Source organism: Hibiscus syriacus, unplaced genomic scaffold, assembly GCF_006381635.1.
Source record: "Hibiscus syriacus cultivar Baekdansim isolate YM2019G1 unplaced genomic scaffold, ASM638163v2 tig00112949_pilon, whole genome shotgun sequence".
Lineage (NCBI taxonomy): Eukaryota > Viridiplantae > Streptophyta > Magnoliopsida > Malvales > Malvaceae > Hibiscus > Hibiscus syriacus.
The window spans coordinates 166,721-192,511 of record NW_024063423.1 but is presented as its reverse complement, the minus strand read 5'-3'; the positions used below and the strand labels follow the sequence as shown (position 1 = coordinate 192,511).

At 35.3% G+C, this 25,791-nt stretch overlaps 8 protein-coding genes across 10 annotated transcripts; 4 read left to right on the top strand and 4 right to left on the bottom strand.

The window, feature by feature from the left end:
• Positions 1-1,434: 1,434 nt before the first annotated feature.
• On the top strand, positions 1,435-1,778 carry LOC120184772 (auxin-induced protein X10A-like). The gene has a single exon (XM_039189151.1). It carries the CDS (start codon positions 1,455-1,457, stop codon positions 1,776-1,778), a length of 324 nt encoding a protein of 107 aa, XP_039045082.1. The 5' UTR covers positions 1,435-1,454.
• Positions 1,779-2,075: 297 nt separating this feature from the next.
• On the bottom strand, positions 2,076-2,484 carry LOC120184810 (auxin-responsive protein SAUR21-like). Its single transcript, XM_039189187.1, has one exon. The coding sequence runs from the start codon at positions 2,421-2,423 to the stop codon at positions 2,121-2,123; it is 303 nt and encodes a 100-aa protein (XP_039045118.1). The 5' UTR covers positions 2,424-2,484; the 3' UTR covers positions 2,076-2,120.
• Positions 2,485-4,328: 1,844 nt separating this feature from the next.
• LOC120184808 (auxin-induced protein 15A-like) lies at positions 4,329-4,745 on the bottom strand. Its single transcript, XM_039189185.1, has one exon. The coding sequence runs from the start codon at positions 4,743-4,745 to the stop codon at positions 4,443-4,445; it is 303 nt and encodes a 100-aa protein (XP_039045116.1). The 3' UTR covers positions 4,329-4,442.
• Positions 4,746-7,055: 2,310 nt separating this feature from the next.
• LOC120184801 (HVA22-like protein i) lies at positions 7,056-9,511 on the top strand. The gene is made up of 4 exons (XM_039189175.1): positions 7,056-7,114; positions 7,163-7,240; positions 8,902-9,124; positions 9,215-9,511. Exons 1-4 carry the CDS (start codon positions 7,056-7,058, stop codon positions 9,509-9,511), a joined length of 657 nt encoding a protein of 218 aa, XP_039045106.1.
• Positions 9,512-10,158: 647 nt separating this feature from the next.
• On the top strand, positions 10,159-14,019 carry LOC120184800. The gene is made up of 6 exons (XM_039189174.1): positions 10,159-10,228; positions 11,235-11,713; positions 12,839-13,138; positions 13,237-13,455; positions 13,534-13,662; positions 13,758-14,019. The coding sequence occupies exons 1-6, from the start codon at positions 10,159-10,161 to the stop codon at positions 13,962-13,964; spliced, it is 1,404 nt and encodes a 467-aa protein (XP_039045105.1). The 3' UTR covers positions 13,965-14,019.
• A 791-nt stretch (positions 14,020-14,810) lies between these two features.
• Positions 14,811-16,990, top strand: LOC120184817 (5'-methylthioadenosine/S-adenosylhomocysteine nucleosidase-like). 3 transcript variants are annotated; one of them, XM_039189198.1, is made up of 9 exons: positions 14,811-14,855; positions 14,892-14,938; positions 15,032-15,095; positions 15,260-15,351; positions 15,618-15,724; positions 15,887-15,961; positions 16,172-16,246; positions 16,527-16,619; positions 16,724-16,989. In XM_039189198.1, the coding sequence occupies exons 1-9, from the start codon at positions 14,851-14,853 to the stop codon at positions 16,919-16,921; spliced, it is 756 nt and encodes a 251-aa protein (XP_039045129.1). In that variant the 5' UTR covers positions 14,811-14,850; the 3' UTR covers positions 16,922-16,989. The 3 variants fall into 3 exon arrangements, with proteins under 3 accessions (XP_039045129.1, XP_039045128.1, XP_039045130.1); XM_039189197.1 differs by having other exon boundaries at positions 14,836-14,938; XM_039189199.1 differs by lacking the exon at positions 15,887-15,961 and having other exon boundaries at positions 14,836-14,938; positions 16,724-16,990.
• Positions 16,991-17,182: 192 nt separating this feature from the next.
• Positions 17,183-20,031, bottom strand: LOC120184781 (ER lumen protein-retaining receptor erd-2.2-like). The gene is made up of 6 exons (XM_039189160.1): positions 19,731-20,031; positions 18,677-18,876; positions 18,295-18,435; positions 18,138-18,218; positions 17,555-17,679; positions 17,183-17,474 (listed from the first exon to the last, which is right to left on the bottom strand). Exons 1-6 carry the CDS (start codon positions 19,951-19,953, stop codon positions 17,426-17,428), a joined length of 819 nt encoding a protein of 272 aa, XP_039045091.1. The 5' UTR covers positions 19,954-20,031; the 3' UTR covers positions 17,183-17,425.
• A 516-nt stretch (positions 20,032-20,547) lies between these two features.
• Positions 20,548-23,858, bottom strand: LOC120184803 (probable alkaline/neutral invertase B). Its single transcript, XM_039189177.1, has 4 exons — positions 23,321-23,858; positions 22,194-22,625; positions 21,167-21,725; positions 20,548-20,968 (listed from the first exon to the last, which is right to left on the bottom strand). Exons 1-4 carry the CDS (start codon positions 23,753-23,755, stop codon positions 20,673-20,675), a joined length of 1,722 nt encoding a protein of 573 aa, XP_039045108.1. The 5' UTR covers positions 23,756-23,858; the 3' UTR covers positions 20,548-20,672.
• Between the last annotated feature and the right edge of the window lie 1,933 nt (positions 23,859-25,791).

Here is a 25,791-nt window from a genome sequence, read left to right as displayed (position 1 = left end):
AAATCATAAACTCCATGATAAGATTTAAGTTTAATTACTCAACAAATGAATTAAATAATTGAAATTGAATATGATAAAATTAAAAAAACGAGATAATTAGAGGTAAGTCTGAATTGATTATAAAATAATATTTGTTCATAATCTTTTTTAATCATTAATAACTCATATATATCCGCCAGACATAGTTCTCAAACCCAGAACCTCTAAGAATAATAATACTTCCCTCAACCGCTAAGATCACTTGATGGGTTTAAGAAAAATAAAATCTTAAAATCATATTTATATGAGTTTTTCTATCGTAATATTCAGATCAAATATAGCCTCTTAAATTTAAGTCGATTTGTATTCTAACGAAGATATATGCTTTTTAAGTCGGATCAAATTAACTGTAAATTTGATCTAACGACCATTGCCATCCCTATGTCTACCTAGGGAGACATGCATTGTAAGTGCCGTAGCTTTCTGTTTGGGTGAAGACCCAAATTGGGACAGTGTTGTCATTATAGTGGCGGATGTGGTCTGAGCTTCTTAGACTACCCCACCGCACCAACGAACTCACATGGCTCAGCTCGAATGAATTTATCAATTTTTTGGAGCTATATATTTACCAAACTTAATTATATCTATCTGCGAATTTATCAACGGACCAAATGGTACGGTAGACCCCAGCAGCCCCTTGGGTCTCATCAAACACTAAGCTGGATAGCCATTTTGTTTTAAAAAACAGACTGCCGTTCCAAGGAAAATGCACTGCGAAATAGATCAAGTGGTGAAGTGTAGGCAGGGACGGAGTCATAATTGAATTATATTTTCTTGATCAAACACGAAGTTGGGTATTCATCTTCCATGCAATGCATGCATTAGTCAGTTACGAACGCAAGTATGATTCAGGGTAGGTTAATATCTATTCCGAAATTTGAATTTTCTTTCATTAATTATATATTTTTATTAATTGTGTTCATCTTGAAATCATATTTGTACTCACTCATATACAATATAAAAAAAATTATGTTATTAATATATATGTGTTTATCCTTAAAAACATTTCTAGATCCACTACTAGTAACCGTTATATACGGACCGTAATTCAAAGAACAACCGGAGGCCAAATTCAAAGGCAACCATTATTTGTAAGAGAACACCCATTAATGAAAGTTGATGCATGAAATCCCAGATAATTAGCCACTGACATGAGGAACATGCAACGAATAAAACACCAGAAATGAACTTGAAAACCAGTGGGCGGATCTTACTAAAACTAGTAAGCTTTGCGGGTCCCTTTTAGGCACAAGTTTCTATATTATTACAATATCCTACTGAAAAAAATCAAAAGTACATGTTGATGTCTTATGCATACAGAGTGACAAAGATGATACATGTAATCTATCTCCCCTATATAAACACCCCAAGACCAAGACCAGAAAGGTATCTGTCCTTGCAATCTCTGAAAGAAAATGGGAATTCCTTTGCCTGCAATGATGCTTCATGCAACGGAAACTATCCGACGATGGTCAGTTTCGAAGCACCAATGTTCCTACCAAACATCGAGTGCAGTAAATGTTGTCCAGAAAGGCCATTTCGCTGTTTATGTCGGAGATGAAGAGAAGAACAGGAGATTCGTGGTCCCGATATCTTACTTGAAGCACCCTTTGTTCCAGGCCTTGTTGAATCAAGCCGAAGAAGAGTTCGGATTCGATCATCATACAGTGGGTCGTCTCCTGGTTCCTTGTGCTGAAGATGAATTCATCAAGCTCACGTCTCGAATAAACCATGCTTGAATCGATGAGCTGATTGGCTTATTTATTCATTATTGTTTCTTTTAGTTTGATCTATTTCCAACTGTAACAACGGTACTGGGATTTGTAAATGACCCTCTCTGTTCTGTTATTTGATAATATCGAAACACCAGATGTATGTATGTACGTATGTATGTATGTATGTATACATATGTATTCTTTATTGTGCTAAGTAACAATGTTTAGTTGTCAGCAAAGGATTAATTAGCACAATGTTACCTAAAAGTATTTATTTACAGATAGCCAATGAATATTTCAGCATGGGACATTATCTGCAAGTGTGCTAAAACAAAATAGAACAGTTACATAAACTATGGCCACCATCTAGGAAAATTTTAACATTTTTGAAAGACCAATGAAATATTCTTCGCTGCACGGAATCGTGAGACCGCCCATCGGATGGTCGAATCCGAATTCTTCCTCAGCCAGATTCAGTAGGCCTTCGAATAGAGGATGGTTCAAGTAAGCAATAGGAATCATGAACCGCCTCTTGCTGGTTTCCCCAACGTATACTGCAATGTGGCCTTTTGCAACAATTTTCGTCGCAGATGGATCCCGAATTCTCGACAAGAGGCTTCTGCAGAGCATTTTCTTGGTCCGAGCTAACCCCACTGATTGTATACACATTTTAGACTTAGACTGCAATCAAACTTGAGTTAAAATGACTCCTTTGGTACCTAAACCTATATATAGTTGTGCAGCATAGTTAAAGTTTCACATGGTTCTGTTTTGTCTGATACAAAGCATTCTGTCCTACCTACACAAAGAAACTTAAAAAGTGCAATGTATAACTTGCGAAATCATGTCCGAAATACGTATTTTTCGACACCTTTGTTTTGAATTACAATGTACTTTCCACATCAAAGACATCACAGGGCTTAAGTTAATATTGATGATTCGTTTTCATTATGTACTTGAAGCATTGAACTTAGATATAAAAGTTTGCAGAGTTGTTTCCCCTACGTACAAAACTAGCCTGGTCGTTGCCAACTTGCAATGTCTCTAGGTCCCATTTGCAATGCAGATTGCTCAGAAACATTTAAGATTTGCTTAACTTATGCAATGGTTCTTCATCGTGTCATCGTTTTCAGAGTTAGGAGTCGAGATTACCGACGACTAGTTCCGCAATTCGAGCTAAGATAAACCGGAACGTTTCAAACTTCTGCAATTATACTGATTCATTGATTTGAGGCAATGTTTTGAATGCATTTGAATGGTGAATTTGAGTGAAGGATCTTCATTCTTCAAGGTCCTTGGTGTTGGTCCAGTATACTAATATTGTAGGGACATCTCTGATAACTCCAAGTCCCCAACTATATAGATATTTTCCAACAGTAGGGACATCAAAGAGGATATTATTGCAAAAACAGTAAATCTACTCGATTGTTTTCGTCTAATTGTGTTTTTACTCCTACGATTTGATCCCTCTAGTTTAATTTGACATAGTTTGGTCTAGGTTTATAATGATAGTATTGTTCATTGATGTCACTAAAGTGATCACCTAATTTTTTTCTTTCAACCAAAAGTTAACAGAAGTATGGTCTCATATGGATTAGATATGCAACAAGGTCCGTCCCCCACATCTCGATCAAGTTGATGATGAACTTTAGTACGAGAGCCTCTGCATCCATCATAAAAGTTATGTATCAAATTTCTAAAATCATAATTAGACCACTTTCATTTCCATAATGAACTAGTTTCCTTTCTACATTTGTTACAAATTTGGAGGAGTTTGGTTGTGTGTTGGTCAAGACAATAATAATGAAGCAAATTATTAAACAAAATCATAGTTATCTTAGGAGTAGTCTGTTTCTGGTATCTCTTATGTCGCCACGTCGTTAGTTTATCGCATGTTTTAAACCAGTGCTCAGGAGCCCTGCACTTTATCAAAATGGCCTACCTGATAACCAAGCTTTACTCCTTACAAAAGTGTCACTGCCATCATCGTACTTCTAGTTGTCTGGTCCCTATGAGGGCAACTTGAGACTGTTACTCGTAAAGGAAACACCATGTTTATCCAAACTTCGGAGATGTATCAGATATTTTAACTCCTAAGCTGATGATTCGGCTGAAGGAAGTGCCTTATATACACAATACTAATACATTGGGGACTATTTTAGAATTTAAGTTATACTTTGGGGACGTTTAATGTAATTACCCTAAAAAGTTTGCAATAAAAATGGACTTCCAAAGCCTTCTGCAAACAGGGGTAAAACCATAACCTAAAAATCTTGCAAGAATTCACTTCTTTCCTGTCGTTACTCTTAATACGAAATACGGGTTTTGCACCATAATTTCCATGAATATTGAAAAATCATCTATATTCTTCATTATAATACTAAAATACGACCGCAACGTAATAAAACGGCCGCATTTTAATGGTTTTTAAGATTATTGTGACACTGCAACCATATTTATAATTTAGAATCATAGTTATTTTTAAAAAAATAAATCATATCAGCATCTATAACCGCAACCAAAACAGCAATTTAGTACTGTGCATAATCTGCACCAACAGTTTCAATGATATGGGACATGTTTGTGCCAACGGTTTAATATACAAAACTAGAGTTGATTAAATGGGATTGGATTCGTCTGAACCAGAGAACAAGACACTGCTTCATAGGTTGTTGCAGTGCTGCTGCTTCATCTATTTGCACTGTTTAAGACTGTAGTAATTCTGACGAAATACACTTCACTGCATGGAATTGTGAGGCCTCCCATCGGATGGTTGAACCCGAAGTCTTCCTCGGCTCGATCCAACAAGTCTCGGAACAGTGGATGGTTCAAGAAAGATATTGGGATCACAAATCTTTTCTTGTTGCAGTCTCCGACGTAAACCGCGACATGGCCTTTCGGAACATTTGCTGTCGTTGCCAATGCGTCCCCGATTCTCGCCGATAAGGTTTGTTGCAGCTTTTGCTTTGCATGAATTAATCCGATGCCCATCTTTGAGTAAAAGCGGAGGAAATTCAAAGATTGGTTTCAGTGATAGAGAGCTCTAGAGTGAAAAATATTCGACCCGATATATAGTGTAATTATCTCTTATAGATTTAGAGATAATTGCAACAATGCTCCTCTATTTATATTATTTTTCGATTAGATCTCTTTATATTCTTTTTCGGTTAGATCTCAATTTTATCGAATAAAAATGATATATATATATATATATATATATATATAATTCTTATTTTTATCCAAATTGTATGCTTTTTTTTAAAAAAAATCAGCACACAAGTTTTTATTTTCTCAGGGTCCGAAATCAATTCATCACCAACTTTCAAAGATTTGATCAAATTCAATCTCCCTCTATTCACCGCACACTAATGAAAAAATCTAGAATTTCTATCACCCTCCAAAAACAACTGATGCAGGGGGATCTGAGACAGATGATGCTGAGCTGTCAGATTGCACGTTGATGGCGCTGAGATACCATGAGTTGGCAGATCAGCGCAAAGGCGGGAATTGATTGTGACATGTTCCTTATTGGGGTCGTTTTGAGTATGTTTCAGTCTTTTGGCCATAACTTTGGCTACAGGTGTCAGAATCGCGCATAAGACCTCAATCCGGAAAGCTCTTTTCGACGCGCACGCTCTCCACATTGAGCTACGCTCCATGTGGCCTTTTTTTCAACCTCAAATTCTGCCGTTTTCCCCTCCGAATCACTAGATTTAGTTATTTTTTACTATTTATGGTAATATTTCGATTGTTAATTAGGAAGTCAATTTAAATCCGATTTAGACCGGATTTTTGGGAGATTGCTTATTTTATTTCGAATTTCAATTTAGAGTGATTTTCGGGATTTTGCTATTTTTGGCAAAATTCGAATAAATACGATTTTTGCTATTTTTGGCAAAATTCGAATAAAGACGATTTTTTTTAGCTATAACAGTCCGGCTTGTGGACTGCTTTTGACGGTTATTGATTTTATAATATTTTATTAAACCCTAGAGACTTTTTTTCTCTGGTTTTTGGGCGAATTTTCTCTTGTGAATCGTCTGTCGGAGCTAGCCTACAGGATAATCACTATTCTGTCTGGCGTCAACAACTTAACTCTAAACTTTTGAAACCAAATCTGCTCATTCTTCCTATATAACTTCCAAAGCTCCTTTCTAGCTTTAGCAACATCTTCGATTGTAAATGTGGAGGACCCCTGCTATTTAGCCATTTCCATATCATGGATGAAACGTTCCATGTCAAAAATTAAGTCATGCAACTCAAGGTGCCTATTTTTCGACCACTTTTTTGTAGTTGCTTTAGACCCCTTTAAAACACTGAAATTTCCCCCCTTTTTTTTCTCCTACCTCCTTTCTGAAGCTCCTTCAATTCTTATTCCATCATTTCTTTAAAATCGTTTTCATCCATCAGATAGTTGAATAGTCTAAAAGGCTTAGATCCCCAATTCACCCTGTTGTTTTCCAGGAAAATGGCGTTATGATCTGAAATTGATCTTGGTAATAAAGACTGGCTAACCTTCGGAAAGGTTGATAGAAACCGAGGATCGACCAAAAACCTTTCCAGCCTGACAAAGGTCGTAGACTTCTTATTATTGCTCCAAGTAAAACTACCTCCAGCCAAAGGAAGATCGTTTAGATTAGCTTGATGAATAAACTCACTGAACACTCTCACTGAAAACCCATTCTGATAACCACCCAATTTATCTTCCTTTGATAGATACGCGTTAAAGTCACCCCCAAACAGGTCGGACAATCTAGCTGAACAACAAATGAGAGAAGATCACTGAAAAACACCTCTTTTTTGCGTCTACTGACGATCCATACACATTAATAAGACAAATCAGACCGGAATACCCCTTCAGATTGCCAATAATAGCCATAAACCTACTGAAAAACGCCTTCTTTCTTCTAACGACGAAAACGTAATAATATAAGCATTGCATGACTATAATTACATTTTTCTTCTTCAGATTACGTGTTAGTGACTCAACATGTTAATTACATATTTGTATAGCTTTTATTTTCCCATTGTAATCAGTAATTATTAGCTTATGTTTGTAACTTGAATAATAGTAATCAAATTGTAAAGGTTTCTCGTCATTGCATGGATCCAGTCTCTATGACTTTGAATATCTTGTAAAGTTCTTCTTTATTCATTTTCGGCATGAAGAAACAGGTATGTTGGCCTAAACCTATTTTTCCATGGAGCAGTTTGCCAATATTCCTATTCATCATATTTTCCATCTTCCATAATCGACATTTTGATAAAGGTTTGATAAACTTGTTCATATCAAAGTCTACCATGACAGCTGAATCTGATGATGTTGGAGCTTTGTTCAATATAACGGTTTCGTTGTTCTTGTGATATTGATACTTATCGGCTAAACCTTTTTCATGCTCAACTTGTAGCCCAATGGAAGATTCACTTCTTTATGTTGAGATGGACATTGAGGAATGCCATCATCACATAGACTCTGTGTTGATATGGTAAATGCAAAATTATTTTACACTAGCTAGATATTCATGTTTAGCCTCTCTACCTTTGGCCATCTGTTGCATTCGGAAGTATGACTGTTCTAAAATATCTAGGAAGCACCAAGAATGCATTTAAATATAATAGGATACTTGGTGGATTATAATGTACTCTTAAAGATTTATCTTTTCCATTTGGTGATTTAAGAATTTTCTTGAGTTTCATGGAAGCTAATTTAAGTCTGAACTCCGACTTTTTCATGGAATCCAATTTTATAATATTATTTTTCATTTTTTTCCTTTAAATCACACTTCTTTTAATGAATGCATACTTGGTCTTTATTCTGAAAATAATAATTCTCTGCTTGGCGCAATGAGAGCATGCGCAGTTGTAGGGACTAGGGAGATCCTCGTAAACTTATAACAACCTAGTTTGAATAACGTGTATATATTTGACATGCCTGCTTGAACAAGGCCCTTCTTGACTTTTACATCACATTTAGCAGCTGTCCATATGATTATCATCCATTATAGCCATCCCATAAACTTCCATGCCAAATCCTATTGTTTTTATTCTTTTTATTTCAGTACAACATGTGTCTTGTTTTACCTTTATCATTTTCTAAATTAAATAAACTGATATTATTATTGTTCCTATTTGCTCGGTTGTCAAAGAGAAGCATGCAGGGCTTTTGGGATCATATGGTGTTCAAATCTAATTCTTCTTGAAAAGATAGCAGTGGCCACCCCATCTCTAGTTTTGTTGTAGCACTCTTTTCATTCTGTAATATCTATCTCCGTGCTTCAGAATGAATTTTTTTTTTCTGCATTTCACTTTGATACAATTAAATTAAATATTATAGTACCACTGCATGTGATAAAAACATCAAACGATCAAAACAGTAAGCACAACTGTAGTGGCCAGTCGAACACAATCTTATATTTCTCTATTATCGGAAAGAACGAATTTAAAAAGAAACTTTTAGGTGTTTTGCTAATTCAACTTTGTGAATTGTGTATCAAAGTTGTCTCTCAAAGTTGCGTCTAAGATTTGTGACTCAACGAACCTTTATATAAGAAGAAAAAATAGATTGAAGGATTAAGACATTTCGATTAAAGGATTTGTCAAGTGCTTAATCTTTCCACTGAATGATTTAATCTTTTCATGAAGAGAATTGTTGAATAGGTATGATTGAATGGATGCAACTTTAAACCAAAAATTAAATTCATTCACCAAATGTCACGACTTATTATTAATTAGTTATAAATAACATTAATTCATTCAATTTTTTCAATAGATAATATATAATGTTTTTTGGATGAGTAAATTATATTCCAACCAAAAAAATACAGCTTACCTGCTACAAGAGAGCTGTCTCAACCTATAATAGTTCCCAATTTGTGTACAAAGCTCTATTACCATCATCTATACTGTGTAAACTAAGGCTATACAATTTAATTTTCACTTACAGTATCCTCACTTGATCTAGAAAGGCCTCTGAAAAATCTGAGGTTACGTGCTTCCCAGATGTGGTACAGAAAACCAGTCCAAACCAGCTTTAGAATTCGTATTCGAAGTGTCTTACCCTTCAAATTAATAACCAGCCAATTGAGACGCTGGTCCCAGCCATATGTTATGAATTATTTAATCTTTTAGTTAAATCTTCTTTCTAAAGTTGTTCGATTTCATCTCGGTCTCAGGGAACGACTTATGTCTATAACTCTTTTCTCCGGCCATATGTTGCAAAACATGAGACCGAAATCGATCGGAACTTGTTCGAATTCAAGGTGAAAGCAAGGGAGGTTTGGTTTTTTTATTGGGATAAGGCAGTGAACTATGGCGACGCAAGGTTTCACCACATTTTGCAGTGTGTTTCTCCTCAAGAACCATCGGTAACTGTTACCAGACATTGAATACTCAGGTATATAGGGTTTAATCTTCGTAAGAAAAAGAATGTATCACGATGGATTATCTGTAAATTGAGGTAGGAAGAAGAGAATCTGAGAAAAGCAGAAATGGTTGGTTCAAGTAAGGCATCTCTTACCGAAACCAAGCAGCAGTTGGAACAGCATCATCTTCCAGTTTCTCCCAGCTTGTCTGTGTCCCAGGAGCAATCGACAACAAACGACGCACAAGATTATTCACCCACATATTCAACACCATCAGTCGCTAATGGGAACTCAAATTCATGCCAGGAACTACAAACATCTTACAAGGGAACTGGAACCAAGCCTCGTCGCATTTGGAGGATTTTCAATACAACTAAACCCCATAAAAATAGTTAGATCAAGCTTTTCATTCTTTGAATTCATTACATTACTACTGACGAAAGGTAAATTGATAGGTCAGCAAGATTATAAAGTATATCTGATAAATTCAGTTTAGTGTTGGATAAATTATTCAGTAATATAAATATTATTTATTCAGAATTTAAAGAGTTCAAACTCGAACTTGACTCTATAATATCAATGTTCTTTTATTAAAAAAACCGGATCAGCTTATTTTTATATATTTAAAGATAATAACTATAATACTCATGTCTTTGTATTTCTTTTAATTAGATCTCTTATTTTATCTAATAAAAATAAAAAATTATATATTTATGTCACATTAAATCAGATGTGAATTTGTATTATAAAAAATTAATCGAATTCCAGATTAAATGATTTTTTTTAAACACAGATCAAATCATAACAAAATTATTAAATTTGATTTAATAAATTAAGAAAAATAGGGAAAAATTAACCTATCCAATTTAAAATATTAAATTTTTATCCCTCATTTCTTAAATTTTAGATTCGATTCTTTTCCATCTACTCTTATCCACTACACGTAGTGGACAAATGTGTGATGGCAATAAAAACCAGACGCATGATCAGTTTCAATTATAGGTAAAGATAAACGACTTCCACCAGATTGTTGCCACGTAACGATGATTGCGAATGGAAATAGTCAAAGATTTATCCGTTCTAGGGCCCACAAGTGCACGCGCCACCGCCTTAGTAAGGGCCGGCGAAACTCTAAAGCCGAAAATGTTGGGTGTTGTGTGTTTAATGATTATGTAATGTAATCTCTCCCACCAACCCTAACCGTCCCACGTGTCCTATCCATAAATTTATTGAGCTCACCTTGACCTTTTGCACCCTCATCGATAGAATCGAATGTTACTAATGTCACTAGGAGGGTTAACGACTACATGAATTATTTATGAATCATTTATATAAATATTTATTTGTTTATTTAAATAAATAAATAAAAATAATTTTTTATTTTTTTAATAAATGAGCAAAAATTAATAGAGATGTGTTTAGTTCGTTTATGTTCACAAATAAACTCGTTTAAAAGCTTGTTTATTCGGTTTTTTTTGTCCTTACATTTTAAATATTGGTGAAGTTAAATGCTAAATTGAATACTTAATAAACTTTAGAGTTCCATTGTGAAGCCTAAGAAACTTAAAGACTAGTTGTGTAATTTCACTCTATTTTTTTAACATGTAAACGAATATATCGGTGAATATATAAATGAATATGTTTACGAATGTTAAATGAATTGAAAAAGAATACCTTAAAAAATAAAACAAACAAATACAAACAATACATTAAAAATTTAAACGAATACAAACACGAATACATTCAAAAATAAACAAACGAATGTATATATAGCATTTTTTTCGTTCAAGTCTAATTCATTTATACCCATAATTATCACGATTTGATTCAACCATAAGGCATGAGTCATATTTAGAGATGAAAATTTGACTCAAATCTCACCAGATTCAATAGGGTCATTTTTTGAAAAATGAGTTCATATCATTTTTTAAGAATAAGGTCAAATTAAATTTTGTTTAGAGTAAAAAGATATATAACTCGAGAATAATAGTATAATTGATATTTATATATTCATTATCCGAATCCTAACAATTCTAACGTATACTTATTTTCTAAGAGTTGTTTCCATGAAAATGAAACCAAACATGCGGCCTTTATATTGAGTTGGATTAAACAAAAGAAAGAGACGTTATCAAAACGTCCACTTCCCCCTCGTATAAAACTGGCCTAACCCAAAGATACATACAGTTGACACAGAAAACCTCTCTCGTCACTTTGAACTCGTGTTTCACTCACGGGACTCGCACCAAAGAACCAAGGGGGGGCTCCCTTGTCTTGTACATCACAAGACTCACAAGAAAGCCACAGGCTTTTGATCCAAAAAGGCCAAAAGAATTGAATGGAGACAAGCACATCGAGAACAGGAACCCTGTAAAGAAGAAAAGCGGACAGGTTCTAGACGGTTCGGATATAATGGAGTTGGTTGAGAACGAGGAGGTGTTTACCAGTTTCGTGGATCATAAGTTCAACGAGCTCGACAAGGACAGCGATTGTCAGCTGTCTGTGAAAGAGTTACAGCCTGCCGTTGCTGATATTGGCGCTGCTCTCGGCTTGCCTGCTCAGGGTTCTTCTCCTGATTCTGACCATATTTACTCCGAGGTTTGTCTCTCTCTCTCTCTCTCTTGTCGCCGTAGCTCCAGAATACACGGCCAATGATTTTCATTTTTCATTATGGTCAGTGTTATGGACCGGATTTTAGCGATTGATAAACTATTTGTGAATAGTTTGCATAAGATTAGTTTATTAAATTAAATAAATAAACGAAGATAAATAAACGTGTAAAATTCGTTTATGTTCACGGATAAGTTCACACCAAAATTCGTTTAAACCTGTTTCCCCGACTCTCATATTTTAACCATATTTACTCCGAGGTTTGTCTCTCTCTCTCTCGTGTCGCCGTAGCTCGAGAATACACAGCCAATGGTTTTCATTTTTCAATATGGTCAGTGTTATGGACCGGATTTTAGTGTTTGATAAATTATTTGTTAATAGTTTGCATAACATTAGTTTATTAAACTAAATAGATGAACCAACACAAATAAATGTGTGAACGATTCATTTATGTTCACGAATAAATTCATATGAAAGTTCGTTTATTGAAATTTTTATAAACCCGTTTATCCGACTCTCCTATTCTTTTTGCATTTTTCAATGAAAGTATGGATTAAATTGAATACATTGTGGACTTTGGAGTTTAAACTATGAAGTTTCAAGAGCTTAAGGACTAGTAATACAATTTCACAATTTTTTGAACATATAAACGAGCATATTCGCTAAACAAATCAAATACAAACATATTAAAAAATAAATAAACACAAATATGAATATCATAAAAATAAACAAATGACCACGAACATGACCTTATTCATTCTGATTCATTTACACCACTATTTTTGTTTATCTTTATGCAAAGGAGGAATCTAGTGACGATTGCTGTGGAAACTTTAGCTGTCGTTTTTGAACTTTGCTGTGCACATAAGTCATAAAAGGATTTCAAGTGACGAAAGTCAAGTTGCTACATAATTATTTTTGAGGGTCCGATTGATTAGGTAAGGCTCTGGACCAAGTCCAGGCCAGGGTCTGCATAATTTGTCATCATTGTCCTCTCCATTACACACTTGGGATAAAAAAAACACAAGTGCACAAGCTGTTCTTGTTGTATGTCTTCGGTATCGGATAGGTTCATTGGTGTAGAAGCTGACTTTCAGACATGTTTCTTTTCAGGTTTTGAATGAATTCACCCAAGGAAAGCAAGCAAAAGTGAGCAAGACAGAGTTCAAAGAGGTTCTTTCCGATATTTTACTAGGTATGGCGGCCGGTTTGAAGCGAGACCCTATCGTGATCCTCCGTATCGACGGCGAAGACCTGTCGGAGTTCATCAACGGTCCGAGTTATGAAGCGGAGATGGTGTCCCTATTTCAACAGGTTACGTCGGATGATTCGGTATCGCTGCGGGATTGCATTGTTAAGGCTCTGGAGAAACTTACTGTCGACCACGGAGTGCCGCCTTGTTCAGATTCTTGGGTAATTTACTTTCCGGATGGATTTGTAGTTCAATCTTCAGCATGTAATGTTAAGTAAATTATTTTTCCCACCGTCCTGGCTCGTGTTTGCTTGTGTAGGTTACAAGCAACATAATAGAACCGGCTTTGTATTCATGGGATGACAATGACCAAGAGAAACTTGTCTCTCAAGAAACGTTCCTAGAAGAATTCAAGAAAGTTGCGGAGCGTGTGGCTCGGAATCTCAAGGAGCAGCCGGTCATCGTCGCCCATAGCGAAAACACCTTCGATGGAAGCGGCATTAAGAGACTATTATCCAACAAGTTTGAACTAGACAAGGCATGTATGCTCTTCTTATCGGCTCACCCTATACTCTGTATGTTGCTCTTCTGAAGGAATGCATTTCTGCAATTGCAGTCGCTTAATATAGCTTTAGAAAACGTCCCGAAAGATCGCAACAGTAAAGTATCGAAGGATTATTTACGTCCGGTACTAGATGTAGTGGCTCCATCAGCAGGTTTACCTCCAATCGGTGCAGTCGAACAGGTAATGCAATAACAATATGTATTAGACAGACTTGCAAACTGCAACTATAAGCCTATTTCAGTCCACTCAAACCGATGTTGTTGAAATCTCTCCAGATTGACAAGGTTGTTGCTGATGCATTCGACATGGTGAATGCGAACGACGGGAAGATGGTTAAAGAAGATGAGTTCAAGAAACTATTAACAGAGATCCTGGGGGGTGTCATGCTCCAGTTAGAGGGCGATTCCATCTCAATCTCTTCGAATTCAGTTGTCCACGAGCCCCTTGCATCGTCCTCGTCGCTGCTGCAGCCGTCATCATAGATGCATATCAAAGATATCTCTTATGTAGATATCAGAGGTGACAAAATAAGGAGGGGCAAACCCTTTGAGTTGTCCATGATGATCACACTTCATATACATGATCAGCACAGCATAACCAGTTTTTAGGGCATGCACTTCCTCTTGAATATGCTAAACATTCTATATTGGGCTGTTTGGATTATCTAAAAGACTGGCTAAATGGTATAATTGCTTTTAAGCCCCTCTCATATATTTTTTATTCAATTTAATCATTTTAACCCTTCAATTAATTAAAAAAAATTATATTTTGTTCCTTTAAAAAACTAATAATTCAATTTAACCTATTTTAACACATTTTTATCTTTGATCCAAAAAGAAAATATTTAATTCTAGTCTTAATGTAAAAATAAGTGTCCAAACTATATCTAAAGTTAATTTTAGAATTTTTGGTTAAAAATAGGTCTTTAACGTTACAATTTTAGATGCCTAAATAAATGAAAATTAAAAAAATTGAATTAAACACATCATTAGATAATAAATGAAGATTTAAATTATAATTTAGCTCTAACAATATTTTTTAAAAAATATAAAACTAAAAATTTTATTTTTTACGTTTGAATTAAAAAATACCTTTTAAACATTTTTTTTAAATAGACATTTTTTTTAATTTTTTTATCTATTTAATGTCATTTATAATTTTAAAATACTTTTGATAAAATGTTCGATAAAATGATGAAAGGGCCTTAATCAAATAAAAGAAACATTGGTGGACCCATTCGACCAACGTTTGAAAAACTTTCAATGCCTCAATGGTATTGGGAAAAAATCCCAGGTTGAGAGACGAAGGAAAGCAGCGGCAGCTGCAAAGGCAAAAGCAAGATAGATAAAGTTTTTCAAAGGAACAACTATGGCTCCTCACGGCGAGGGTGCCCCGTTGGATCCCACGGTTGCTCAAGTCGGACGACAGCCAATTTCATCCATCCTCATCGTCATTGGTAAAAATACCCACTTTCCATCTCTCTTTTCTTTCCCATATTTTTACTTATTTCCCATGTGATGCTCATTGGATTTTTGTTCGTTTAATAAAGCTATGCAAACAGAAGCTTTGCCAGTGGTGAATAAATTGAAGCTGGTTGAGAACCCTCATTCTCCGTGAGTTCCTTTTTCCCTTTAGCTATTCCCATTGATTTTTTGTTAAAGTTCGTGTCTTGGAAGTCGATGAATTTAATAGTGGGTTGATCTTTTAATCATCAGTGTTTCAGTGTGTGTTTGCTTATTTGGTTTTCTTTTTGTTATGCCCATTGGCAATGTTGCAGGTTTCCAGAAGGGGTCCCTTGGGTCCATTATCATGGTACATACAAGGACATTGTGATACATCTAGTTTGGCCAGGGAAAGATTTGTCCTTGGGTAACTACGTTTTATTTTTCGATCTGCTCATGTTAATCTTCGTTTAGTAGTGATCCAGACACTCTTAGTTAGCTGCAAGTTATGCTTGTATGGTTCTTGTAGAAACTTAGGAGCTTTGATTAAGTCCTATACTGTATTGTTAAGCACTCGAGTTAGTCACGCCAGGCACATTACATCTGCCATGTAGGTAGTGGAGATGTCGACAATCGGAAGCTTCTTGCATTCACTAGTCCAATTTGTTAAATTGTCTGGTTGATTCTTTGCAGGGGTTGATAATATTGGCACGGTTTCTGCCTCTCTCGTGACCTATGCATCCATCCAGGCATTGCAGCATGATCTGATCATAAATGCAGGCACTGCCGGTGGCTTTAAGGTAATTCCGATCACTGATATTTTGCTCCTTTTTTAGAATTAAGGAAAAAAGGTCGTATTGCAATGATTCTTAGCTATGTTTCTATTAGGTTTATGCTGCTTATAATAATCTTGTATAACTCTATGCTAAACGTTTTGTGTATTTATTCTTGGATTCTTCCAGGCAAAGGGAGCAGAGATTGGTGATATTTTTCTCGTGTCTCATGTTGCATTCCATGATAGAAGAATACCAATCCCAGTGAGTAATATTGGCCCTTAGTCTTCAATCGCTTTACTTCTCATTCCGTGATTCGTGAAGGGTGATGATGCGTTGGTCACATAGTTTACGTTTGTAAAAACTGTTAATATTGTTGTAAACCTTGAACCTAGTATGTGCATTGCTTAGAAATTTTATTTCCAGCTCTTGCATGTAATCTTTAGTGATAACTAATTTTTGTTTCTTCTATAGGTTTTTGATTTATACGGTGTTGGTTCGCGGCAGACCTTCCCAACACCTAATCTCTTGAAAACACTTAATTTGAAGGTGATTATTTTGCTTGTTTTACTCTGTCTGGTAGTAGAATTGGTTTGTTGGCCATGGCTTTAACTTCTGTATTTTCTGCTAACGTTGAACTTATAAAATCCATTTTCATCTCTTTCATTCTACAAATCTTTCTGTTGGAATTTTCTGACGGTTCATTAAGACTCGTTTATCGTTCCTAGATAACTTCTATGGCTCGTTGAGCAAACATGCACTTTCTTTGTACATGCATGGAATCTACTTTATGAGTGCAATTTCCATTATACTTTTCTCTGTGTGTTAGTCTGGCAAATTATCCACGGGCGATTCTTTGGATATGACCCCTCAGGATGAAACGTCAATCACAGCGAATGATGCTACGGTCAAAGACATGGAGGTAATCTCAAAGAAAAACTCATCTATTTATGACACAACATCCTAGCAAACAACACATGCGACTGGAAAGAGACTTCTTGAAAATGTTCTATTATTTTGTTGCAGGGAGCAGCTTTAGCCTATGTGGCAGATCTTTTGAAAGTTCCTGTAATATTTGTTAAAGCAGTGACAGATATAGTAGATGGTGATAAACCAGCTGCAGAGGAATTCCTGCAGAATTTGGTTGCAGTGACTGCTGCCCTTGATGAAGCAGTAGATCAAATCGTCAATTTCATCACTGGAAAGTGTCTCTTTGAACTTTGATTTTGTCATCTTATCAATTGCTTCATTCTGAAATATATTTCACAATAAAATGAGTTTTATTTGAGATCAAGACAACAACAATTTATATTTTGATGTATTACGCGTTTGAATAAAACAAGTTAGGCACTTGGGCTTGATTGAAAAAAATATAACAGCTTAAATAGGCATTAATCAAGCACGAGAGATTAATAACAATTTATAAACTATGATTATTCATTTTATAAATTTTTACAATTTTGTTCATGTAATCGAATGTCTGAGGTAAAATACTTTAGTAACATAGGTGGTCTGAATCTGTCTCAGCTTATTCTAATAATTTAAGCATTTGACACAAAATGTTAACCATAAAAAAGTTTGAACCTCCTCAAATATACAATCCTGATTTCGAGACGAAAGAACCGTGTCGAGAGCGAAAAACAAGGACAACTCGTAACGTTTTTTGTAACCCAGCTATAATTCTTTCAGTCAGCGAGCTCATCGACAACCAGAAAACGTCATATTCACTTATACCACTCCGGAGGGAAGACGGAGAACAAGCTGCCCTCCAAATACACTGCAAAACACAAACGAATGTACAAGTGACGTTAATGATATGTTTAGCTAGTACCACATACTAAAAAGGTTTTAACAGACCTCTTGATATAATAGTAACAGAAATCTGCTAAAATGAAAGTTTGGATGATTTCGGATATAAGAACCATCGAAGGCCACAATCCATAACCTAGAGCCACCAGCAAGTGTCCTCGACTGTCTAAAACCTGTTGGAAGTGGTAGAGAATGAATTAATATCGTAATGCGATCAATCACCTTTATAATAAATCAAAATATCAACTCCCACAATCACTGGCATCGTACAAAGGTTTCACCCTACACAAAAATACTTAAGTTCTACGTCGCTTGGACTCTTCACTTTTCAAGAAGTACCCGTGTCAGATGCACAACCGTATAAGAAACTCGTGCAAGAGTTCGAGTAACATAGCTTATGTAAGCTTATCAACCTGACAATGATCGACATGCAGAAGCAATAAGCTGACAGGGGCATTTAGTTCGAACTTCAGGACCATTCTTTGTGTGTGCTCAAGCTGTCTATAATTTCCAAAGTGGATAAATTTTACAAAAAAACATACTCAAAGTGGGTTTCAATTTCAGCATTGCAAAACATCAATAAAATTTAACCAAAACCAATCACATTTGACTTCTCATCGAAAGATCTAACCTGGAGAACCCAGTGAGCACAGCTGAGGAACCTTGCAACACCCAGTGCAAATACATAATGAGCAGTGAAAGGCTCGACAATCTGCAAGCACAAGATGAGTTACAGCAGAACTCGTATAAACCTTGTAACTGTATTGATTATTTTAAGTAATTCATACCTTAGTATTTTGCATCACTTGCAACTGAGGTAAAACTGAAACAGCTTCCAGATATACACAGAACGCCCAGAAAATCCGGTTCATAAGATTATGAGAAGTTGATGGATGAATACCCAGTGCTAGTACTGCACAAGGGATAACCTGCATCCAAAATCCCGGAAATGACTCCTAGAAAGTGTTCAAACGAATAATCAATTTGACCAAAAAAGTTGGTAATTGTGCAGTTAATACAAGTTCACGTGTAGCAACACAAACGGTGACACCTTCAATTGTGTTGGCTCAACTGGTTATATACGAAACAAACAGCATAAGATAGATAGATGTCTAGCAACAAAACAAAGAGCAGCACATGAAAAAGTTAATATGACCGATCGAGACATACAACATAGTAAATGGAAAAGTTGTCCTTGTCTTCCATGTAGCTGGACTTCAGTTTGAAACGGATCATGTAAATAACCCACAAGGTCGTAGCCAATGTGGCTAAATCGAGAACGGTGTGTATATCATATTCCATGACAAAGCTACAGTACAGCCTAACAGCTAAAAATATAGCTGTTAGTTCTTGGGATTTCAGTGATAGTCCTGACAACATTCAAAAACATTTCCAAAACAAGTAAGTCTGGTATTTTCGCCGATAAAGAATCTCTACACTTCAGTTAAAACAAAAGAAAATAATCAAGAAAGTATCATTAATTAAATTAATCACATGAAAAAGATTAAAATACATATTGCAGATCTTATTTATTAACCAATAATTACTATAGTTTGCAAACAAAAACTGAGAAAACTCTATCAAACCGATGTCACAAACAAAAAGGTTGGTGCAAAGGATTTAGCAAAGTATAGACAGAAAAACAGACCGAATTCATAAAATCATCAGGTGAGACAATCAATAAAGGGCTTCCCTTTGCATCAAAATGAGATCCTTCAGTGTAATTTGATAGGATACCATAGGAAGAACAATTAATCTATGTTAATCAGACTCGGGCCTGAGAGTCTGATACGGATATGTATTCAACATAGATATGATTCATTTTCTTTTTCAATTTCAATGATAATGGAGAGTTTGAGCATCATAGTATTTGATATTATACATATACATGCATGCATGCATACATACATACATACATACATAACATCAAAGTTATCTATAAAAAAAACTCCTACAAAATCAATCAATTTTGACCAACGCTCCCACTTCATGATAGCTAAGAAAAAATGGAACAAAGAAATGATCTTTATATATCAAGAATTAAATTCAAGTCACAAAACGAGAGAAAAAGAAAGCCAGAAAGAAATTCCAGAAAGGGCGATGAAGTAAAAACTCATCACCGATCGGCACAAAATAATCAAACGAGGAATCTGCAAAATCAAAATCTGAAATTTTCTAATCAAATGAGGAAGATTAATGCTTTCTTTCATTTGGAGGGGATTACCAGCACAAGTCTTCTCTTTTGTGAGTTTAAAGATGAGGACGGAAATTCCGAGGGAGTGGACAGACTCGGCGGCGACGAAGAGATTGTCGTGGTCGTGTACGATGAATCGGAGGAACATGAGCGCCGCCAGCCCCGATACCATCGCCAAGAAAGCCTTCACCTTGGACGGTTGTCGTCTCACCCACATGGTAACGGCGTGGATCAGCTTCTTCTCTGCCCTCATGTTGTGTTGTTTGTTCTTTTTTTCCCGGGAAAGAAAGAGAAAGTGTGGGAAATTGGGTATTACGTTAATGGAAATTCCATGTGCTTTGGGATTTGATTTTATAGTTTGTGTTTAATTAAGGAAATCCTTTATTTGGTTTTGGGTCTCATTTCCTCCCTTCTTTCTTATTCTTTTTAAGGAATATAAAGTTAGTATCTAAATTTAAAATTACACTTAGTGGATTAATTTTCTTATATTTTATTTGTTATTCTACCCATCGCTTTAGACCCTTTAAATTATTTTTTTACATAGATTTGTGTGGTCATCTCATATATATTAATTGTAATAAGATTAATTATCAACGTGTTATAATATTATTCTATTATTTAGATTGAAATATTTTATTTGTGTTAAAATAATTTATACAAATACACAAACCAAGCTAATTCAATAGTTAAAGAGATTATTATCATTTTTAAAAATTTCAGGTTTAAACATTAGAAACTATAAAAGTGTTTGAACGCTCATTGTTAAAGGCTCATTGTTAAATGGTTGAAAATCTTTAGAATGAATAAGTTGGGCACGAAAACAAGCTGAAAGGAAACAGAACAGAACTGGGAGGAAGTAATTGTGCAAATCAAACAGAAACATTCTACAATGATCAAATATGCTGAGGTGTTTATTTCATTTCTACCTTTGCCCTTCTACTCAAACATGTCAGTAGGTCAAAAGCTAGAATGTTATAAAGTCCATGAATTTGATCTTCTCAACACTGGCTTCATTTGTTTGTCTTCCTCGATTGCTATCATACCTAAGTGAGATGGGTCCTCCAACATCATCTTTGCCACCAAATAACCGGCAACGGACCAGGTTTGAGCTTTACGTGATTGCTTACCGATGTATCGGCCCAGCTTTCCGTCATAATACTCCGGCCAGTGGTCTTTCAGCAACCTGGCTTCGGCAATTTCGATGGCGCGCCTTGCGATCTGGGGGCGTCCGGTCTTCACGCACGCAGCTGTCAGCAGCCATAGTAGCACTGGACACAATGCAGCAAGCAAAAATGAATTTCAAAGGGAAGAAAAATCTCAACAATTATAATCAAGGGTGTGATGAAGTCTAGAAATATAATTGGAAATGTCAACTTCATAAATATTTTTGACTACCTAAGTTGTAGTGTCTTCGTGAAAACCCTTTAGAAGGTGATAGGAGGAAGGTTGATAACTCGAAAACATACCTGGCCATGATCCTCCATTGTGATAACTCCATCGGGTGTTTTTGGGGTCGCATCCTGTTATAATACGCCATTCATGAGTTTCCATTGCTGGATAACAAACTTTTAATGGCATTTCTCCGACCAACTCTTCCCAGCGTGATTCTATAAGATCCATAATTGCAGTCGATTGTTCAGGAGTAGCCAATGATGATAGAATTGCAATGCAATTACCCAAGCAGAACCAGCGAAAATCCATTCTTGCAGGGCTAACATTACCGATGAAGTAGCCACCACGAAGCGGCATAAAGTCGAAAACCCACTCGGGAAGAGAGTCAGGCATTACATTAAACTTGTTAACCGCTGTGTGGGAATACTCTTCCGTCTTATAGCGATATATGTCATTGAGCTGCTTCAAGTCTAGCCAAAAATAACTTCTCATGTGATAGCTTAAGGCATGCAAGCGTTTAACTATACGTTCTATGAACTCCTTTCCTTCATCATCTTGCTTGAGTAGAAGCAAAGCACACCTTAGAGCCATAAAGAAAAGTGCTTGGATTTCAATAGGATAGCCATATACACCCTGTAGAAAGGATGACAAGTATTAAAGCTCAGTGTTACTAATTTATCCATTATAAATTGAATATCTAATGTACTTTTTGGAGAAAAGCCTGCATAGTGTTACTTTATAAGCCCTAACATTTATCAAAAGACCCAAATTAGAAGCAAGTTATCAGGCCCAACCATATAGTAAACAGTAGTTGAGTAAACTATAACAAGAAAAAACAAAAGTCAAATATAACTTATCTAAGAAAAAAATGAGTCGAAGAAGTTTTGATATCTTGCGGCTGCTACTTCTTTAAGGGACAACTAGTCCGAGGCCATTGCCAGTAATCTCAACGAGGTTTCTTTAACGTTCATTATATAATTGCAAGAAGATATAAGAAAGGAATGTCGAGCAAGTAATATTATACTTTCAGTAATAGAATTAGACAAACCCTGTTTGATGCTAGTGCTATGTGTAACAGAATATATGCTATGAATAACTCACCATTCTACGATCAATCATGCAGCAACCATCAGCACAGAGAAGGGTTGGAAATGTGTCGAATCCCTCTGACAGGCATAAGCTCAGAATTAGGCGCATACCCTTCTGGCATTCAGGCAACTCAGCCAATGAAGTGTCTCCAGTAGACTTTGTGTATGCTCGAAGCAAAATAATCCACCAAAATCCAGAATCAACGGGAGCAACTCTTCCTATTGCACTCTCCCCAAAATCTGCAATTAATGTCTCACTGTTCCTAACTGGGTCATGGAGCACTTTAAAACTAGCTGGCATTACTCCTTCTCCCAACTGGAACCTATCGATCTTTTTCTCCCATGATTGAAGGCGAAGGGTCTTCAAAATGAAATTCTTTACTATTTCTGGTTCCCCGTTCATCAAGAAAGCCAATGCACTGGGGACAAAATCTCTTACAAAGACCTTTGCAGAAAAATAAGAAATCAAATTTACAAACTCATTATAAACCAGAGCATTCATTGGAGATTCGCAAAGTCAAACTCATACGAGGTGCTAGAAATAGAAGGCTTAATAAAGAAACACAAATTAAATGGGTAAAACATCACATAAATCTAAAAAGGAAAACATATATATTAATATAGCGACATTGATGCACGGAAAGGGATAAAAGGAACTGGATAAATTCAAATATTAAAACAATTTACAATAACAGCAAAAGTTTATTCCAAATCATACAATCAGGAGAAACTAAAATACCTCAACAACTTGCACCAGCTAGAAGTAAATAATAAGGTCACCAAGAAGCACATTTTAACTCTAATATGAGCATTCTTCAAAATAATAATAATAATAATAACTCTAATATGAGCAAAAGAAACATAGAGTCTGGTAGTGAAAATATGCTAATAGTATCTTTTACTTTTAAATTAGGCGCTACTTAGTAGCGCTTTGCTCAAAAAAGAGCCACAGAACTGCAAAAGATGAACAAATTGACAATAAACACAGCTCAAGGACTGAAGATTTTCATTTTTCATCACCATTGCAAATGTAATTATCCTTTATCAAGCCTGCTGAGGGAGAGAACATATGGGGTACAGGCTAATCCACTTGATATTACTTGTAACTGAGATGGAGTTGCCAGAAAACAGAGTTCTCACCTGATCATAGTTTAGGTTTTCCTCAGTATTATCCAATGCTGCAATAGTCCCAACCGGTTGACCACGAAAATAAACCAATGATCTTCTCAAGGCTTCCCAAGCTTCGGCAACCATTGGATGCGGGTCAAAACCAGTTTGTGACCTTGGTGTGCTAAAACCTGACCTTCTACCCACCGGCGAACAAATAGACTCCAGTTGCTCAAAAAAGCGGGATGAATTAAGATCAACACCTTTAGTAGAATGACGTGGAGACATCCCAATTGATAATTCGCTGAGCGACCTTTCATCAAGTGATCTCTGTCTATCTATATTCAAAAGCCTAGGCTTCTCTAATAACTTTGAAAAATCGCATTCTTCATATTCAACCAAAGGGCAGAGTATATCCTCTGTTTTTATATTTTTATTATGATTCACATCAACATCAGGTGTCGACATTTCTGGGAATATATATTCTAAACGATAAAGACAAACTGAAGTAACCAAATACTGATTCAAATCTTCTACAACCTATAATTCAAATTAAAACATGATTCAGGTCATCAAACAATAAATTGATGTGAAATTGCAGCTCAAAATCAACGGAAGTTGCTCATTAACCAGCAATCAATTAAGAGATCAAAACTAACAAGGCCAGAAATTTCATTGATCTTAACAGAAAATCTGCGTATATATCAACAGATATGATTTCTTGCAACAACAAACAGACAGACAGAAAATCTCAAAACGCAAATCTTAATACACATTTAGGATTAATGAAAGCCGAGAATAATGAGCAGAAGATCATAAAACAGTTTTGCATGACTCAGATATGTTAATATATCCGGAATTATTTATTCTAAATTCTAAAGACAAACTGAAGTATTCGAATACTGATCCAAATCTTCCAAACACCCATTCAAAGCAAACAGGTTTTGAATCATTGCACACTTAATTAATTGCATTTTAAAATTGCAGCTCATTAACTAGCAATGCAATTAGCCGATAAAAACCTACAAGGCCAGAAAATTCCTTGATCCAGCAGAGAATTCACGTTCATATCAACATACATCATTTCGCGCAATAACAAACAAACAAACAAAAAATTCTAAAAATTCAAATCTTAATACACATTCAAGATTAACGAAAGCCGAGAATAAAGAGCTTAAAGATCATAAAACAGTTTTGCATGACTCAGAGTCTCAGATATGTTAATATTTTCGAGAATATATATTTTAAATTCTAAACACAAACTGAAGTAACCGAATGCTGAACAAACTAAAATTCGAAGTAAAGAAGGATTTAAATATTAAACACTTAATTGCATGTCTAAATTGCAGCTTATAACTAAGAGAATCAGCTCATTACCTAACAATTCAATTAAGAGATAAAAACTAACAACGCCAGAAAATTCCTCGAACAAACAGAAAATTTTAGTACGTATCAACACACATCATTCCGCGCAACAATTAACAAAAAAAAAATCTAAAAAAATAATCAAATCTCACTACACATTTAGGATTAACGAAAGGCCAGAATAATGAGCATTTTAAGATCATAAAACAGTTCTGCGTGACTCAGATATGTCAATATTTTCATCGCAAAATCATATAAAAATGAAAAAAAAAGAAACGAAACGAAAACTAACCTGTTCTACGGTTTCAAGGATTCAGAAAACGAAAGGAAAAAATTAGAAGAAATAAGCTCAGCTTGGAGAGTGACAATGGAAATATATAGTACTAGAAAGTATAAAGTATTAGTATATTTTAATTTTAAAAAATAGGGAAATATCCCACTTGATTGATGACGCTAGCAACGTAACCGGCTCAACCGGTAAACCTTGTTTGCGGAATTAACTTAAGGTGACCGGCAGCTGGGTAAGTGGAAAAAGAGGCCAAAAGGGAAAACACGCGCATGTACGAATTATGCATGCATCCGGTTTTAGTAGGTGAAGCTGAAAATGATATTTTATTTCTATTTACAAGTAATTTAATTGCACAAACAATCTCTTCAACATGTTTTTTAATTATGATTACATCAAATTGGAACAAGCGCGAATTAATTCTCATTTATTGAATATAATAGTATTTTAAGTTATTTGTTGTTAAAATTAATATTTCAACTTAATTAAAATAATATTATGTTAATCACTCTAATTAATATTTTAATGTTGAATTCAATTTAAATAGCTTTAATATAATATCATATAATCAAAATATTATTATAATAACATAAGACATAAAATTATTATCTTCTTTTCAAAATAATATTTATTATAATAGACCCAGAATTTTTGGGAATTTGTGAAATGATATAAAAAGCCTAAACTATTTTTGTGAATGAAAATTTGAAGGCTATGTGATTAAATGTACGGAGCAGAAAAGTCGAGTTGGATCCAGAAGGAATGCTGCTAATTGGATGGTGACGAGGACGATGGTTACGTGAATGAGTGGACAGCTAAGGAGCATTGGGACTTGAGCGTTTTGTAATGGGGT

Coding starts and splice junctions, on each gene's coding strand:
- LOC120184772 (XM_039189151.1), top strand. CDS start 1,455: ATGGGAATTCCTTTGCCTGCAATGATGCTTCATGCAACGGAAACTATC.
- LOC120184810 (XM_039189187.1), bottom strand. CDS start 2,423: ATGTGTATACAATCAGTGGGGTTAGCTCGGACCAAGAAAATGCTCTGC.
- LOC120184808 (XM_039189185.1), bottom strand. CDS start 4,745: ATGGGCATCGGATTAATTCATGCAAAGCAAAAGCTGCAACAAACCTTA.
- LOC120184801 (XM_039189175.1), top strand. CDS start 7,056: ATGACAGCTGAATCTGATGATGTTGGAGCTTTGTTCAATATAACGGTT. Junction 7,115..7,162: donor ATAACGGTTTCGTTGTTCTT/GTGATATTGATA, acceptor CTCAACTTGTAG/CCCAATGGAAGATTCACTTC. Junction 9,125..9,214: donor CTCAAGAACCATCGGTAACT/GTTACCAGACAT, acceptor AAATTGAGGTAG/GAAGAAGAGAATCTGAGAAA.
- LOC120184800 (XM_039189174.1), top strand. CDS start 10,159: ATGATTGCGAATGGAAATAGTCAAAGATTTATCCGTTCTAGGGCCCAC. Junction 10,229..11,234: donor GTGCACGCGCCACCGCCTTA/GTAAGGGCCGGC, acceptor ATTAAACAAAAG/AAAGAGACGTTATCAAAACG. Junction 13,139..13,236: donor CGCCTTGTTCAGATTCTTGG/GTAATTTACTTT, acceptor TTGCTTGTGTAG/GTTACAAGCAACATAATAGA.
- LOC120184817 (XM_039189197.1), top strand. CDS start 14,851: ATGGCTCCTCACGGCGAGGGTGCCCCGTTGGATCCCACGGTTGCTCAA. Junction 14,939..15,031: donor ATCCATCCTCATCGTCATTG/GTAAAAATACCC, acceptor CGTTTAATAAAG/CTATGCAAACAGAAGCTTTG. Junction 15,096..15,259: donor GTTGAGAACCCTCATTCTCC/GTGAGTTCCTTT, acceptor GCAATGTTGCAG/GTTTCCAGAAGGGGTCCCTT.
- LOC120184781 (XM_039189160.1), bottom strand. CDS start 19,953: ATGAGGGCAGAGAAGAAGCTGATCCACGCCGTTACCATGTGGGTGAGA. Junction 18,877..19,730: donor AAAAGAGAAGACTTGTGCTG/GTAATCCCCTCC, acceptor GAATGTTGTCAG/GACTATCACTGAAATCCCAA. Junction 18,436..18,676: donor ACTTTTCCATTTACTATGTT/GTATGTCTCGAT, acceptor TTTTGGATGCAG/GTTATCCCTTGTGCAGTACT.
- LOC120184803 (XM_039189177.1), bottom strand. CDS start 23,755: ATGTCGACACCTGATGTTGATGTGAATCATAATAAAAATATAAAAACA. Junction 22,626..23,320: donor AAAACCTAAACTATGATCAG/GTGAGAACTCTG, acceptor TTTTCTGCAAAG/GTCTTTGTAAGAGATTTTGT. Junction 20,969..21,166: donor CAATGGAGGATCATGGCCAG/GTATGTTTTCGA, acceptor CATTGTGTCCAG/TGCTACTATGGCTGCTGACA.